General features: G+C 45.5%; 1 protein-coding gene across 1 annotated transcript in view; it reads right to left on the bottom strand.

The window, feature by feature from the left end:
• The window catches only part of FSTL4 (follistatin like 4), a 408,238-nt gene that overhangs the window by 355,374 nt on the left and 37,577 nt on the right, over positions 1 to 15,287 (bottom strand). The window contains exon 3 of the mRNA XM_045075507.1: positions 11,781 to 11,814. Within this exon, the coding sequence (XP_044931442.1) occupies positions 11,781 to 11,814 (34 nt within the window). The remainder of the gene's footprint in view (positions 1 to 11,780; positions 11,815 to 15,287) is intronic.

Here is a 15,287-nt window from a genome sequence, read left to right as displayed (position 1 = left end):
ACAGAGAAGACTGAATATTTCATTACAATGAGAGCCACTAGAAGGGCTTCCCACCAGCTGAAGCACCACCTCCCCACCAGCCAGACTGCTAATCCTTCAAAAGCACATGCTTCCTCCTCTGTATAATAGAAGATCCCATAGCTGGCCACACTGGACGATGGAGAGGGTTGAAACAAGTTAACTCAGCAAAGCTCATGCTGGGGCTTTAATGATGACATTGGTCACCATGTGCCCCCTCCCACTTGTTCCTTCCCCACCAAACAGGAGAACAATAAATGGAGAAGTATTTTAAACAAAAGTCAAGGCAAAGAATTTAACTAGAAAACTCAACCAGAATATCCAACGCTAGGACATGCTGGCTGGGCACCCAGGACAATGCTAGACACTGTACCTCCCCGGAGAGGAGGGAAAACATGGCCCCAAGGATGGGGTGAAAGGGAAGGTACCAAAGAAACTGGTTCATAAACCAGTTTATGAACCCTGCTCAGTCCATACGCCCCACCTCTGCTATCCGTTCACCAGGGGGCTTCAGACCAGTCACTTCACCTGCTCAAGCCTGTGTCCTCAGCTAGGAAAGTGAGTTATCCCACAGGGACCTTCCATATCTGCAGGTGGATCTCTAGGGTGATCCCATGAAAGGCAGTGCCAAGAAGTGAGCCAGACTGTACACGGAGGGCACAACTACCACCAGGCAGAGCATTCAGGCAGGCTGCTCAGTGGCGGGGGAGTAGCCATGAAGGCTGGCTGGAGGCCTGGCCCTCGAAACCAGAGAATGAGGGAGTGGGTTGGGGCAGTACCCAGGCCGGAGCACTAGAGAGCTCTCAGATCATCGCACTGGGGTTGGCCAGTGGCAGCACGGCTCTCACTCTATTGCGACCGTCTCTGATCCGCGACACTGGCATCCTAATGGATCTGCCTGTCAGCCATGGATAAGCATGGAGCTAATAGACGTCAAACAGCATTTGCATTTCTGAGATGGCTTCATCTGCCCCCTCTCCCGGGACTCTCCAAACTGATATTTGAAATCTAGACAGATGGGTCTGCTCTTGGACAGCTCCTCTTCCAGAATCTCACAGGAAAGAAACAATTATTTAATTATTTCCTAAACAGACAGCCAGTGCTGAGCTTACTGAACAACCAGCCCAACCACGACCACAACCGGAAGCTGCTTCTATCCTGTGAAGGCAAGCAATTCCCTAAGAGACTCGTGCCCCTTGATGTTACAGTAGCTTTCATTCATTCACTCAGAGCCGCTTTGCCACGAATCATCTTGTTCATCAGCAGCACTGCAGAAGGCCATGAGTGAGCGGGACGAGGAAGGGCGTCGAGGAGGTGAGCATCCCGAATGGGTGCAAGGACCCAACCACGCTGCTAGCTTTCACCCAAGCTCCCTCCCGGTGGAGACAGCAGGGTCAGGATGGAGTTTCCAGCTTGGATTTCAATTCCCGGGACTTCTAGCTGACAGAAAATGCTGCAGAGTTGTCTGTCTGGGGAACATCTGCATTTGGGGCTCACTCTAATACAGTCCTCGACACAAGGTAATGAATGTTTTTTCTGGCTTTCTCTGGCTCTATTTTAAACTGTCATCATTTTAAACCATGAAACATGTCAAGTGATAATTAAACCTCACCACAGACAGGTACGGTGGAAATGATTAACTTTTACCATTTCCCCCACATACATTTTGAATATTCTGACTCCCCACAGTATGGGATCATTACATTGACGGATGAGAAAAGTTGTCTTTATAATGATTTATTTTTAAAAGAACCAAAACAGGACTAAAAACTCTGTAGTTCTGCACTGGGTTTTAATTCGAATACTCCTGCCATAAGCTCACATGGAGAGACAGGAAGTGTGGGGGGAGGGAAGGGCTCTGACTGAGGGTTATCACCTCTAGCCCTGCCCCAGTGGGCTGTGGGACCTGGGACATTCCCCCAGCCACCTCCAATGATTGGTTTCCTCATCTGTCAGACACCCATGCTGATCTCCTCCTCCTGCCTAGCTCAAAGGTTTTCATGAATGAAGACATGAAATGACAGATGACAAAGCTCATTGAGAGCAAAAAGCAGCCTGCTAACACTATGCAATAGAAGATGCTCTTACTCTAAATTCTGTATACAAGGCCAAGCGGTTTGCTAGCCCAGCTTTACACAACTGCAGTTCAAAAAAAACAAACAAAAAAACCAACTCAACTCAACTCATTTTATTTTCACCTGAAGTTTCTAAGCATGAGATTAGATCTGACCCTATCAGACAAATGTCCCCTCTTAGCCACAGGACTCCCATTTTGTGTCCAAATAGGCAGCGACTCACACAAATGATAAAAATTCAAATGCAGCAGCCAAGCAGCTGGATGGGAATGCTGCTTCCAGCAAAAAAAGAGAGCAAATAACTGCTAAAATTAGTAAAACAAACAGATTGAAATGTATTTTTACTCTGACAACTCATTTTCCAGACCTGTGATTTTTTTTTTTTCTTTAAGGCATATTTCTTCTGAACATGGAGGTCCCTGTTTCTCCCTGGCATCAGCAGATATCGGAGGTCCAGCCACCTGGACCCCACAGGCATTTCAATTGCAGAATGACGACTCCACGTTTGTGAATATGAACAGTTCAATCACCATTGGACAAACAATGCTGTATTTCCATGGAGAATGTGCTTTCCTGATGGACCTTGGTTGAGCCCATTTAAATTCTTTGGTCAATTTCCTGTTGAGTTCAAAGGATTCCCCCATCTTTCATCTATTTACAAAATACAATTGCAATGCCTATGTTAGAGGGTGCTCATGAGAATTAAGGGAAAGACTGGAAGTGAAAAGATGGCCATTAAAAACTCTTCCAATCTAGGGAATTTGTATGAAAGCAGTGAAGTAAGGCTTTGACCATAAATTAGTATATGGACAATCGAGAAGCCTTAGTAAAAGGTAGCTCTTGAATGAGAGCACTGGTTATACGTGAAGTCCAGGTTCCCCCATCTCTGTCTGTGGTCCCTGCCCCACCACAATGCCATCACAAGCAGCTAGCACAGTGAGCGCGCCACCCCCCCCCACCTCCTTCCCAAAAAAGAACAGAATCTCTAATGAAAAATGGAAAATAAAGCTTGTTAGAAGCCTTGCGGTGGCAAGCACTGAAGTTTCCTTCAGGGGAGAAGCTGAACCTTAGCTTTGATCCTTCTGCTTCTGGCTGAAGGGCTCAAGAAAGGAGGATATGGTGGGGGTCTCAAGGAATGGTAACCCTCCCACAGACAGTGGCAGTGGAGGCTCGATGCACCTCAGCAGGTCATGGCATGTACCACCATGGGAGTGGGGAAACAGCAAGACAAGCCATTGCAGGAGGCAGCTGAAGCGAAAAACAAAGAAGGCAAATGTGCCCTGTCACCAGGAATCTGGGTGCAGATACATGTTCCCTCACAAGCTCCTGTGACTTCTGGTCAGCAGGGTCGTATCTCAGCCTTGGTTTCCTTCTCCAGAAGACAAAAGACATGCCTTCTCCAGAAATATTGGGTGAACACTGGCTAAGCTCATCCTACCTGCAAGGCACTCCAAATCCTTTGGGAGTAGGTACTGGGATAGACACTCAGATGTGGAATCATAGAGTAAACGCTAATACACAGAGTAGACCTTATTTACCTTCCTGCATGCATGTGTCCTAACTGGGCAGAGGTCCAGTTGTCCTTTGGGGTCCCCCCTCCATGCCACCTTGACTGCAGGGGCTTGGCCTGACCTGTGTGGAGCCCAGGATCACAAAGCAGCCCACCAGGCTCATCATGGATTCAGGTGGCGGCACATGACCCCAGCCCATCTCACCCAAGGGGATCTTCGCACGGCTGCAGGAAATACCAGCTCAGGGGCACTCTCTCTTCCACAGGATGGAGAGATATACATGGGGAGAATGGACTTACCATGTAGGGAAATCAACTAGAAGGGGGTGAAAAGAGAAACCAGGTCCTCGTGCCCTATACCAAGTGTGCCTGAGGCCAGCACCCTCACCCCTCACCCCCTTCCTGACTATCCAATTACGTAAGCCAATAAGATCCTCTGTTTGTTTGAGCTGGTAGCTGATTTGTGATTTGCAGCCACATGTCCTCACTGACAGGGAATGCCATTAAGAGTCAAAAGGGAACCCTTTGTCAATATAACCATCCTCTGCAGAAAAGACTTTCAGACTTTGCCTCTACCAAAACATTCAGTGAGTTGTTCCCACCAAGAGAACATTCTCCCATAATGGTCTACACTGAGCAAAGCCTTTCACAATCGGTTGTCGGCCCATCTGTGAGATGCCTGGCCAGTGACCAACATACCCAGGTGGCCTTTCTGTCTAAAGGATGCTTGTACATCTCCTCAGCTGACACATTCATTGATGTGTGTGCCCTGTAAGGGCAAGGACCACACCTTGTCCTCACTGCACACCCCGGAAACTCCAATCCACCCAAGGAAACTTCTATTAGCATCCAATAAACCCTGGAGAAACCCTAAGAATGGAACTTAATTTCCACAGGAGCTCTCTCTCCTTGGGAAGTAGTAATTACCAAATGAGGCTTCAGACATTGATTCAGAAACACTGCAGGGGTGACACGGTAGCTGAGAGGCTGGGAACTCCTCAGGGGCTCCAAGAGATTAAGACAGGTGGGCAGTGGTCAGCCTACACGCCCGGGAGAACAGCAACAGCGCCATTCAACCACACTGACCATACTCAGACCCTCCCTCTGTTGACTATAACTGTTCCCCGAAGGCTACATGTCACTGTCTGGCTCCCACGGAACCAGAGGCCAGTCAGAACCTGCTCATTTCTGTGACAAATGTTCTCTGACTTCCTGGTGAGCACAAGGCAAGCGAATAAGCTTCCCTCATGCAACAGTCAACAATTTGCAAAAAAAAAAATTCTACATGCAGACCCTGAAGCGTTTCTTGGAATCCAGTGGCAGCCTTGGCCGGGAAGGGTAAGTGACAGAGGGAACAGAGAACCATGGGGTGGGCTGCCATGCACAGGCTCTCCTTACCTGGCCTGCCTGATGTGCAAGCACCACCACCACCCCTGCCCCCCCCACCCCCCTTCCACCCCAGACACTGTGGCTCATTCACCAAGCACAGCACTGTCACCAGAGGATGCACATGAAGCCCTCACCACAGCCCCAGGAGACCAAGAGACAGATGGCTGGGCAGCAGGGAGCTCCGAAAAGTGAGTGTGACCAGAAGAGAGAGCACTGGCAAGCCTCACTCATTTTGATGAGAAGTCTCACCTTGCAGATTATTTCTAGTTTTGGCTCTGTTCCCACTGAAGTGGAGAGATTAAACATTTGTTAAGAGAACAACACTATCTGAAAATAGGAAGGCAGGTTTTTTTTTTTTTTTTTTTAAAGAGAGTTTTAAAAAGATGAATTAATTCTCATGACAAGAAGAGAATTAGAACATAATGGTCAGTTGGACTCTGTACCTCATTTCCTAATAAAGAAAGACTGCTCGGCAGCAATGAGACAAAAGAGACAGAAACAAATGCCTTTTAAGTCACAGATAATTAACCCCAGAGGCTTGCTGATGGCACATGAGTATTGCTAGGGCAAATGGCTTAGCAAGTTTGAAAAGAGCTTCAGTGTTTATATGGAAAAGACAATTTCAAGGCTTCCTGAAAAGCAGAGACTCCTTCTGGCTGATGGACTGGGCAAAGGGCGAAGATGCCAGTGTCAACCTTTACTGTGGGGCCTTGGAGAAGAGAGGGAAGCCTCTAGGGGAGGGACAGGCCTCAGCAGGGAGGGAGTGCCATCATGGTGGGCCACCTCAGTGTGCTGCAGGGCAGGGCTGTCTTGTGAAGGGCTCACCTCATTGGCCCTGGTTGGCACCCTTTAGGTATTGTGACTTCTTAGACTACCCAGCTCTTCCCCCACAAGTTCCACATAGGGATCTTATTCCAAGTGTGCAGTCACATCCCTGAGGAGACTCCATGACAAGCACAGCCCACGCACGGGGCTTCCCTGCCTCGCCCAGACCTACCGAGGCCCTATCATGGAGATCTAGCTCACCTGCACCAGCTTGTCAGTACCAGCTAGCAGAGGGACCCACAAACCCAGAAAGAGCATAGCCACTCTCTGAGGACCTTTGTTAAGGTGAGTGAGCCTTCCAAGAGCGCTGGTGAGAAGCAGCAGCACAGCAGATAGGACAGGGGGATCTGGAGTTGCGGACCCAGAGCCAAACAAGCCGGCAGCCCCCATACCTGTGATTCTGCCTTATGTTAAGTGGGTACGTCACATCAAGCCAGGTCGGCCCTGGGATGTAGCAGGCGTCTAATGCTTCTTCAGGACTTGCTGTGTATAAGGCACCCAGGAGGCCAGGGGGAAAGGCCTGGCTCCCTGCCCTCCCAGGGCTCGCCCTACACAGCAGCATGAGAGCTGGCCCTTGAGTGCAGGCCATAACTGCCCGTGCTGTGTCCTGTGGTGCTGAAACCCTGGGCAGGGAGTCACACGCGTGCAGTTCTAACAGCAGCACGGGCATCTGCCATCGTCAGCCCTGAGCTGCAGTGAGCAAGGTCCTGCTGCTTCCAGATCTCTGGGGACAGCTGGAACTGCCCAGGTGCTAGGAGGGAACAACCGCTCACCCAGAGCCTGGCGGACCTTTGATCAAGGAAGATCATGTGCAGGGGCAGGAATGAGGACTCGGGTTCACTTGGGCTATCTCAGTCCACCACTAATCTTTCTAGGCCCAGGCACTCAGAATTATCTCGGGGAAGCTCAGGGAACAGAAGCATGGGGTGACCCACAGCCGGAGACTCCTCTGGATAATGCCATGCATGATCCTTGGCAGAGGCCCTTGTCCTCAATCCCTGAGCTTTATTCTGATGGAGTAATTGAAGGGATGGTAACTATGACACTCAAGGACAGTTCTCACCCCAGTGCCCAGGGAACTTTAATCTGGGGAGAGAAATTTTATGTGTTGCCCTTAAGTTCTTAAAGACACCACCAAGAAGAGAGCAGTTTCTTCTGACTGTGACATGAAAGAATTCGAGCAAAAAGTTCAAGACTCTGACAGAAGAGAGGATGGGAACAGGCAAGGTTCCAGATAATTCCTCACGGTCAACAGGCCACAACATGCAAGGTCACATACAAGTCTGGTTGGAGACAGAGGGATGGGCTTGGTGACTGGAGACATTTGTCACTCTAGGTCTAAGGCCAGATCTACATGGGCAAGATAGGAAGAGCCATAATGGAGACTATCAACCCCACCAGGCACGGATGCCAAGGAGGGAAAGAGGCGGAGAAGCCTTTTATCAGTGGAGCTTGCAGCCAGAGTCACCCCTGGATTCTCAAGTTTCATGAGACTTTCATGGCTTGCTGACTGTGATTCAGGATTAGGAATAATGGTCTGTACTATTACTATGTCCTTTTCTCCAGTAAGACTGAGGAATATACCCCAAGTCAGCCTGTGAGTAAGTAGAGAGGTAGGAGTCTACTGCCGACCAATCTGTCATGCTCACAACTGGGTGTCAGATCGTTGTGTCCAACCAGAACACACCAGCCAGCTGTGCCACCCACTTCCCACTCAAGCTGGGGCAAGCAGGAACAATATAGTTTTCCAGCAGCTGAAAAATGGTGGCACCACCCAGAAAGAGCCCATTTCTGTGGGGCTAGGAGTAGAAAGAGTTCAAGAGTAGAAAGAGTTGAGGCCCAGGGTCTATTGGAGAGAAACCGCAAACTCCCCTGTACAGGAGAGTGAGGGTAGAAAGGTGACGGAAACTTCATCTCTTTGCCCAGAAGGCAGTCTTGGTTTGAAAAGGACCTACTACCCCAGGCACTGCCAAATGTGGCAAATTCCCTGCATCTGCAGCCATTAAAGAAGTTACCTCAAAAGAAGCTAGGAGTTTATTAATCCGTTTTACAGAAGAGAGTCAGCCAGATCGCATTATACCAAGACAGATTATGCAGGCAACTGAGAGAGATCCAGAAAACATCTGCTAAACAAAATCAGAATTAATGGTAAACAGAACGCAATTCTTGATAGCTGAAGTTCACCCAGATGCAGAGAACTATAAAGGGGCTATTAGAGGCAGCTGCCAATTAAGGGCTAATTCCAAAGGTTTTCAGAAAGGGAGGGTCTAGTCACACAGCAGGGGAAGGGGGGCAGTGCAGGCAGGTCATGTTTATTTAGGAGATTTGCATTGCTAAGGAGTCAGAGCCACCATGGGGGTGTGACAGTCACTCCCTCTTTCAGTCTCCTTCCTTCAGGGAAGACAGAGCATCCCTGCTCTCAGGTCTCCCTCACATCCTGCCAGAAGTCAGGTCAGGCTGGCCTGGACGAGAACCTGTGAGAGAACCATCCCTGGGAGGCTGGATCACGCAATAGGACATTGGTACCCACACCAAAATTCACAGCCTCTAATCACAACGCAGTCGCAGACATCTGGAATGGTGTCTAGATCACTGCATGTTCCGAAGAGATGGCTGACAAGGGCTGAATTATTCTGGCCGCTTGGCTCAGCTCACTCAAGTGTTCTCTCAGGGCTGTAATTCAATGTGATGGAATCAGTTAGAGAAAAGTGCTGGTCTGAGCAGATGAATTCTGGCAGTCTCAATCAGCACCAGCCCTCAGAGTGGACACAGGAGTGTCTCAGAGAGGTGAGGTTGGCACCTTTGGCTGAAGCCTTAGAAAAAGTTGAAATTGAATTGAAGGTGTCTGGAGGGAGGTAAAAATACACGTGCAAAGGAAAGGAGATGAAGATGCAACCATCTGTCCTTCCCTAGGCAGCTAGCACAGGTGGCTCCCACGGCTCGAGGACTGAAGGAGGAAGGGCTTGGTGGCTGGGGCAGGCACATGTGTCCTTCCCAGAAGACATCCTGCCAGTCCTGCAGTCCTGCCACACTCACTGGTACGACATATTTCCCTCCAGGTTCCCCTGAGAGCCCCAGCCCTAGGGTAACTTGTCATCAAATAACCCCTAGACAGTTTGCTTCTAAGAGTCCCTCTTAGCTCTCCAGCCTTGGCAGTGGGCATGAATGGGCAGAAGAATATGCACAAGAGAGATTCAGTGCATGAAAAGGACATTGGTCCAGAGGGAGTTCTTGTTCCCACAAATTAGCATGGAAAGGAAGGAAGATGCTCTCCTCTTGTCATGTGTTGCTAAGGGTAAATGCTCTCTGCAAACTTGAGAACTGTGAAGTTATTCTCATTATCACCATGTTACACCCGGTCCATGCCAAACCCATGGAAGTTACTGGACCCACATCATAGGCTCATCCTGGGCATTGAGGACACACTCCCTCTGCCTGAACTCCCTGGAGCAGACCTTGCAAAGGATCCTGCATAGAAGGCCAGCCCAGAGACAACTGAATACATAAGATTAAGACACCATGGGAAACTAAATTTGAGAAATGCAGCATATCACACCCCCTTTTGGGAGTCAGACTTAGCATCATAAAGGTCAAAGAGGTTCTGCAGTACAAGTCTCAACAACTAACTCTATACTGAGTCCAGCACTGGCCAAGTGGATTATTTTCCTAGGGCTGTGACTATAAAGTCCACAAACTCCAACCCCACTGTGGTCTATCTTAGACTCCATTCCCACCAATTTGAGTCCCTCTCACTTCTCACTTCACAGACTTATTCAACACTTCCCAAAAGTCATGTAGGATGAGCTTGTGGCTGATCATCCGTTTGTGCCACTGAACCTGAGACAGAGAAGATACTCCTCAGTCAGATGTAGCCTGAAAACAAAAAATGGGAAGACATCTTGGATTGTGTGACTGGGAGGCTTCCTCCTCCAGACCTTGCCAAACTCTCCTGGGCCTGGTAAACTGGGCAGAAAAATTCAGTGTTACTTATTTGCTCCTCTTTCCTTTCCAACTGAAAAATAGCCCTAAGTGTTTGTTGAGAGACAATAATGTCTTATTTTCATCTGTAGGAATAATTGTTTATTGGAATATTTAAAGCATTTCTATAATTGTTATACTTGTGCACTCTTCTGGAGAAGAAAAACCATCCCACCATTCAAGCAAGTGAATTCTCAGGCCTGAAAACACTTGTAACCAACCTGCAGGCTCCCATTCCTCCTTTCCTTCCTGCCACGTTATAAGCACTGACATTAAGGCACTAAGCTATTTTAGGAACTCTCCAACACTCAACTTTGACAGAAACAAGCAAGAAAGACATCAGTTCACAATGGGGGGAAAAAAAAGTTTATGTGCTGTCAGGACAAATTTGCTGGTACAAACTCGAAGCATACACTCCCAGTCAGCCAGCTGTGAGAGCTGCTAATTCCAAAGACGAGAAGGTTATGGATGAGTAGAGCACAAGTCAAACACACCTTTGCTCATCCTCCAATGGTGTCAGTTTTCAGTGGACTTGGAGCCAGAGGTCCAATCCAGCCTTTTAAGGCCTCTGAGCAAATATACACATGATTCTCTTATACCCCAGCCTTAGTATTTAGAGACCTTTCTAACGTAAGGAAAGTAAGATTCCAGAATAATTAGGTTGATATGTAATTCCATAATGCAAATTAATTCCCAACATTCATACTCGGGGCTACTGACATGAATTAAATAATACTCAAAACCAAATTTCATGCCAACTTTTCTGCTCAAGGCTATTTCTTTCCCATTTACATGGTCACCAATAAGAAACATGGCCTTCTGGCTCCACCATATCCACCCAATTTCATTTAGTTTTGAGATCGACACAATGCAGCTTACTCTACAGATGCAGTTCACAGGACACCAAGACCAAATCCAGAGACCATGGCAAATGGGAATGGAAGCCACAAAGTTTATCCCAGAGCTAGATTGCCCAGCTCCTTTGAACCCAGGGTTCAAGCCCCATGGGTAGCAGCAAACAACCAGGTGGTCTAGTTTACCAATACACCGAGTATGCAAGGCTTGGGTCTCTTAGCTCTAGAAACATAATTTGATAACATGGCCATTCTAGGTCTTTCACTGTGGGGCTTAAAAGAAGAACTAATCAGGAACCAAGGACATATTACATTTAGAGGTCGATGTGGGATTTGCTCACACCTTTTAGCTCACCACTCTTTCTGGAGACAATGCTACAGAGAAGTTTGTCATTAAGGCTGAAACCAAAGAATCCAGACCAAGAATTCACTTTGATTCCCGACTTCCTCCTCCTAGCCCTGCAATAAAAAGATGATTGGCAAAGATGCCCCACACCATAGAAAATACATCTTATTTGACAGTTGGTATTGTTGAAAGTAAGGGAAACTTCAATTTCTAAGGAAAGGTTTCAGAAATCACCACCCATGCATACTTACATCAGAGACTGAAAAACAAACATGCTAGAGGAACCGGCAGTGAAAATGAACATAATGGAATTGTTGCAAAAGGGACATTAATTGGTTATTTCTATTTCAGCTTAGCGAAAGCTGTAAAAATCTAATTACAAATATTTTTCACAGTGGCACCTTCTCCCAGTTATTGCAATACTTCAAATCATAAACCATTTTTTATTATTGATGTTGTTTTTGCTGGATGAAACCAAACAATTACTTCAAACTCCACTCAAAAATAAGGCTTCTCTCCAGACCCCAGATATGATCATGAAGAAGCCAGGTCCCCAGATCTTCACTTTGGATAGTTGAAGTAGAAGACACAGTTCTCTCAAGCAGCCCTGGATTTCAATTCTTACAGTCCTTCAAGGCAAGTACCAAATAGTCAGCACCCAGAAAAGGCCACATGAAATCTGAAAGAACAGGCTTCCCATGGTCTGAAGTTCATGTTAGCTTCAACAAACTACTTCCAAAATGTCAACACTGAGAACGAAATGGGTATGAATGCATTTTCCCTACCTTCTCTTCTTGCGACTTCAAAGCTTCTGGACTCCTGCAAGAAAAGAAAGGCTTTGTGTTTTTGAAGAATAATTCACATGTACAGATACTTGCAAAAATTTCACCTCTGCTAGCCATTTATTCACAAAATGATGAACAATTCCATAAGAACATGACATTCAGCAATGCTGGGTCTGCTAAACTCCCAACACACACAGACACACAGACACACACACACACACACACACCAGTAAAGGTAAACAACTTGTTGTTTGGGGGGCTTAATCAAAGAATACATTATTAATCATGTAAGGTTTTTTTGTGGGTTTTTTTTTTGCCACAGGAGGGCCAGAGGGAAAGGGAGAAAGAGAATCTTAAGCAGGCCTCATGCCTGATAGGGAGCCTATGTCAGGACTCAGTCTCACAATCCTGAGATCATGACCTGATCCGAAATCAAGAGTCAGAAATTTCAATGACTATGTCACCCAAGTGTCCTAATCATTCAGTTTTTAATGAATAGAGAGACAACTCTCGTGGTCTTCTTCCTTATGTGGAATATGGACTGGTACTAAGTGTGAAGGAAGACCCTGACCTGGGCTGATACCACATCTTCCACCTAGACTGCAGGTACTATAGGGCTTGGGAAAAACACAAGCAGTTAGGAGTCAGAATGATCTGACCTGCAGTAGACTATGGTTTGTGGGGCCATAATGAAGACCACCATTGCTCCTGAGTGGGTCACTGGCATGATCTAGTGATTGACTGTGCTCAACTCAATAGTTTCCAAAGGGTGGGAATCTTACAATCTGGACAGCCAGTCCAGGCCAGTGGACTAAATTAGGCCTGAGGGTATTTGTTTTTTAAATTCATTTCTGCCTTCCCGCTTGTATAGGGCAATAAGCAAAGTGTTTGAGAAGTTATATAAGCAAAACAGAATTCTTGCATTGAAAACATTCATAGCTGAAAAAAAAGAAACATTCTTAGTTGGACAGGAGGCTACAGAACAAACATAAATTACTAAGAAGTAAAGGGGTGGTTTTACCTTGAAAAATACCAGTATATTCATATTCAGGTGGATACATAAAGGAAGGGATTTTTAAAAGAGCCTTTGAAATAGCACTGCAGAATGTGCAGGCTTTCAGACAGGAGTAAGGGAGGGAGGGTTCACCAGGAAGAGAGAATGCTTAAGAAAAGGCAGGGTAAGGGGAGAGAACAGGGTATGCTCATGAAGCAGGAAGAGACCCAGTGAGAAGTAATAGGAGGGTAAAGCTGGAAACATATGCTGTGGTTTCACAACTAATCAAAAGTACCTACAATTCATCATGAATAACCAGTTTAGGATACAAAGTCTAATATCAAGAAAAGTGGAAAATCCATGCTGGAAACCAAAGAAGAGAGAATACGGTACCTAACAAGCTTGGGCCAACTTCTTGCCATCATGACAAAGAGGACCATTCAGCACCAGCACTTCTATAGCAAATGGCATTTGTCTTTCACAATATCAGCATTCTTGTCTAGTATCCTTTGGGATCAGGAAGCAGAGGTAATATGAGGGATGAAACTGAGGAGGCACTTGAAAGTGTATCCCCTCCCCTGCCCCAAATTACATTCTCTGACTGCCACTTCTGTAATGAGTCAAAAGCCCAAGTGGAAACCAATGGAAGACACATGCTATAGGCCTGCAGCTCATCAGCACAGCCCAGTTAGTGAAATGAGCTTCTAGAATGCTGGTTCCTGAAGAGGGACCACTGAAAGCGCTAAGTGTTATGAGAGCTAAGTAAGCTGCAAGGCACATCACTGCACAAAGCCAAGCCCACACTGCTCCTCAGCTCTCTGCTACAGGGGCAGACACCACATCCCTGGAACTAACCAGTATTTCTGGAACAGGGAAAATTCATAGGCAACTTATATACCTCAAGAAGAAGACTTTAGGGATGTCTTACTGCAACTGTATAAAACTTGTAAATTAAGAAAAGCTGACATCTGCATTATGTTGTATCTTCTTATCTAACAACATGGTATTTCTCATCATTTGTTCAAGTTTACTTTTATTTCTTCCAAGAGTATTTTATAATTTTCCTGTATGTATTCTGAATATTTCTTTTGTAGATTTTTTGTTATCATAAATAGAATTTCTCTTTCATTATACCTTCTAACTGCTTTTTATTTCTGTGTATGAGTGCAACTGGTTTTTATATGTGGATTTTTAACCAGCCACTTGACTGAATTTCTTTTTTTTTTTTTTAAGATTTTATTTATTTATTTAGCAGAGATCAAATAAAGGCAGAGAGGCAGGCAGAAAGAGAGGAAGGGAAGCAGACTCCCTGCTGAGCACAGAGCCTGATGTAGAACTTGATCCCAGCGTCCTGGGATCATGATCTGAGCCCAAGGTAGAGGCTTTAACCCACCAAGCCACCCAGGCGCCCCTTGACTGAATTTTTTATTCCACTGATTCTTTTGGTGTTTCCTTCAATGTATTTATGTAATCTTCAAATAGCTATGATTTTATCTTTCCTTCCATTTCTTAGGTTTCTCATGTCTTTCTCTTGTCTTATTGCTTCAGCTAATTCCTCTATCTGATGTTAAGTGTTGTGGAAACTTGGCATGCCCATGGGCATACTGGTCCTGTGTCTGACTTTAAGAAGAAAACCTTTAGTGTTTCCTTACTAAGGGAAACAAAAGGCTGGCTTTTGGCTCAAGGTATGTCCACCATATTAATGAAATCCATGCACAATTTACTGAGTCTTTGAAATAAATGGATGTTCTAGCTTGTCCTTTTACTTCTTTACTGACCATTTCCCTCCACTGGAATGTGAGATGGGATGGCACCAATATCTTTTTCATTCTTGCTTCCCCAATGCTATCCTCAACGCTGTAAGACAGCAAGACGTTCAATGCTTGTTAGATGAATAAAAAATTTGTGTTGAATTTTATCAAATACTTTTCCTGAATTTAAGGAGGTTTTCATGATTCTTTTTCTCCTTAGATCTATTAGAATTCTCTTTAGCTCTAGTAGAATTCATGGTATTCACCTATCTCTGTATTTCTGGAATAAACGTTTCTTAATCATGATACACTTCCTAAAAAATATTGATGGATTCTACTTGTAATGATTTTAAATATGTTTTTATATTAATATTCATAAATGAGATTGCTCTATTATTTTTAGGTGTCATTTTTTTCCCTCAGATTTAGGAATTAAAATGATACCAGCTTCATATAATGAATTCAGAAGTTTTCCTTTTACTGTGCTCTGAAATAGTTTAAGTAAGTGGAATTAACTGATCTTTAAAGGTCTCTTCAACTTCATTTCTCACATATTGATTAAAAGGTGAGGAAATAAAAGGTCAAAGAAGGTTAAACTTGTCCAAGCTCTCACTTACTGGTCAGTGGCCAGCTGGGATTTAAATTTAAATTTCAAAGTTAACACATAACAAAGTTTATGCAGATCTCTACTTAATTCATGAGATAGTGTGAAATCAGATGAGAGATACTTCTACTTCAGGCTATGAGAGAAGAACTTGCATT

The sequence above is a fragment of the Mustela putorius genome, unplaced genomic scaffold, assembly GCF_011764305.1.
Source record: "Mustela putorius furo isolate JIRA1106 unplaced genomic scaffold, ASM1176430v1.1 tig00000145_pilon_pilon_pilon, whole genome shotgun sequence".
NCBI classification, from domain to species: domain Eukaryota; kingdom Metazoa; phylum Chordata; class Mammalia; order Carnivora; family Mustelidae; genus Mustela; species Mustela putorius.
The sequence above is the reverse complement of the archived record's forward strand: the minus strand, read 5'-3'. Positions and strand labels throughout refer to the sequence as shown.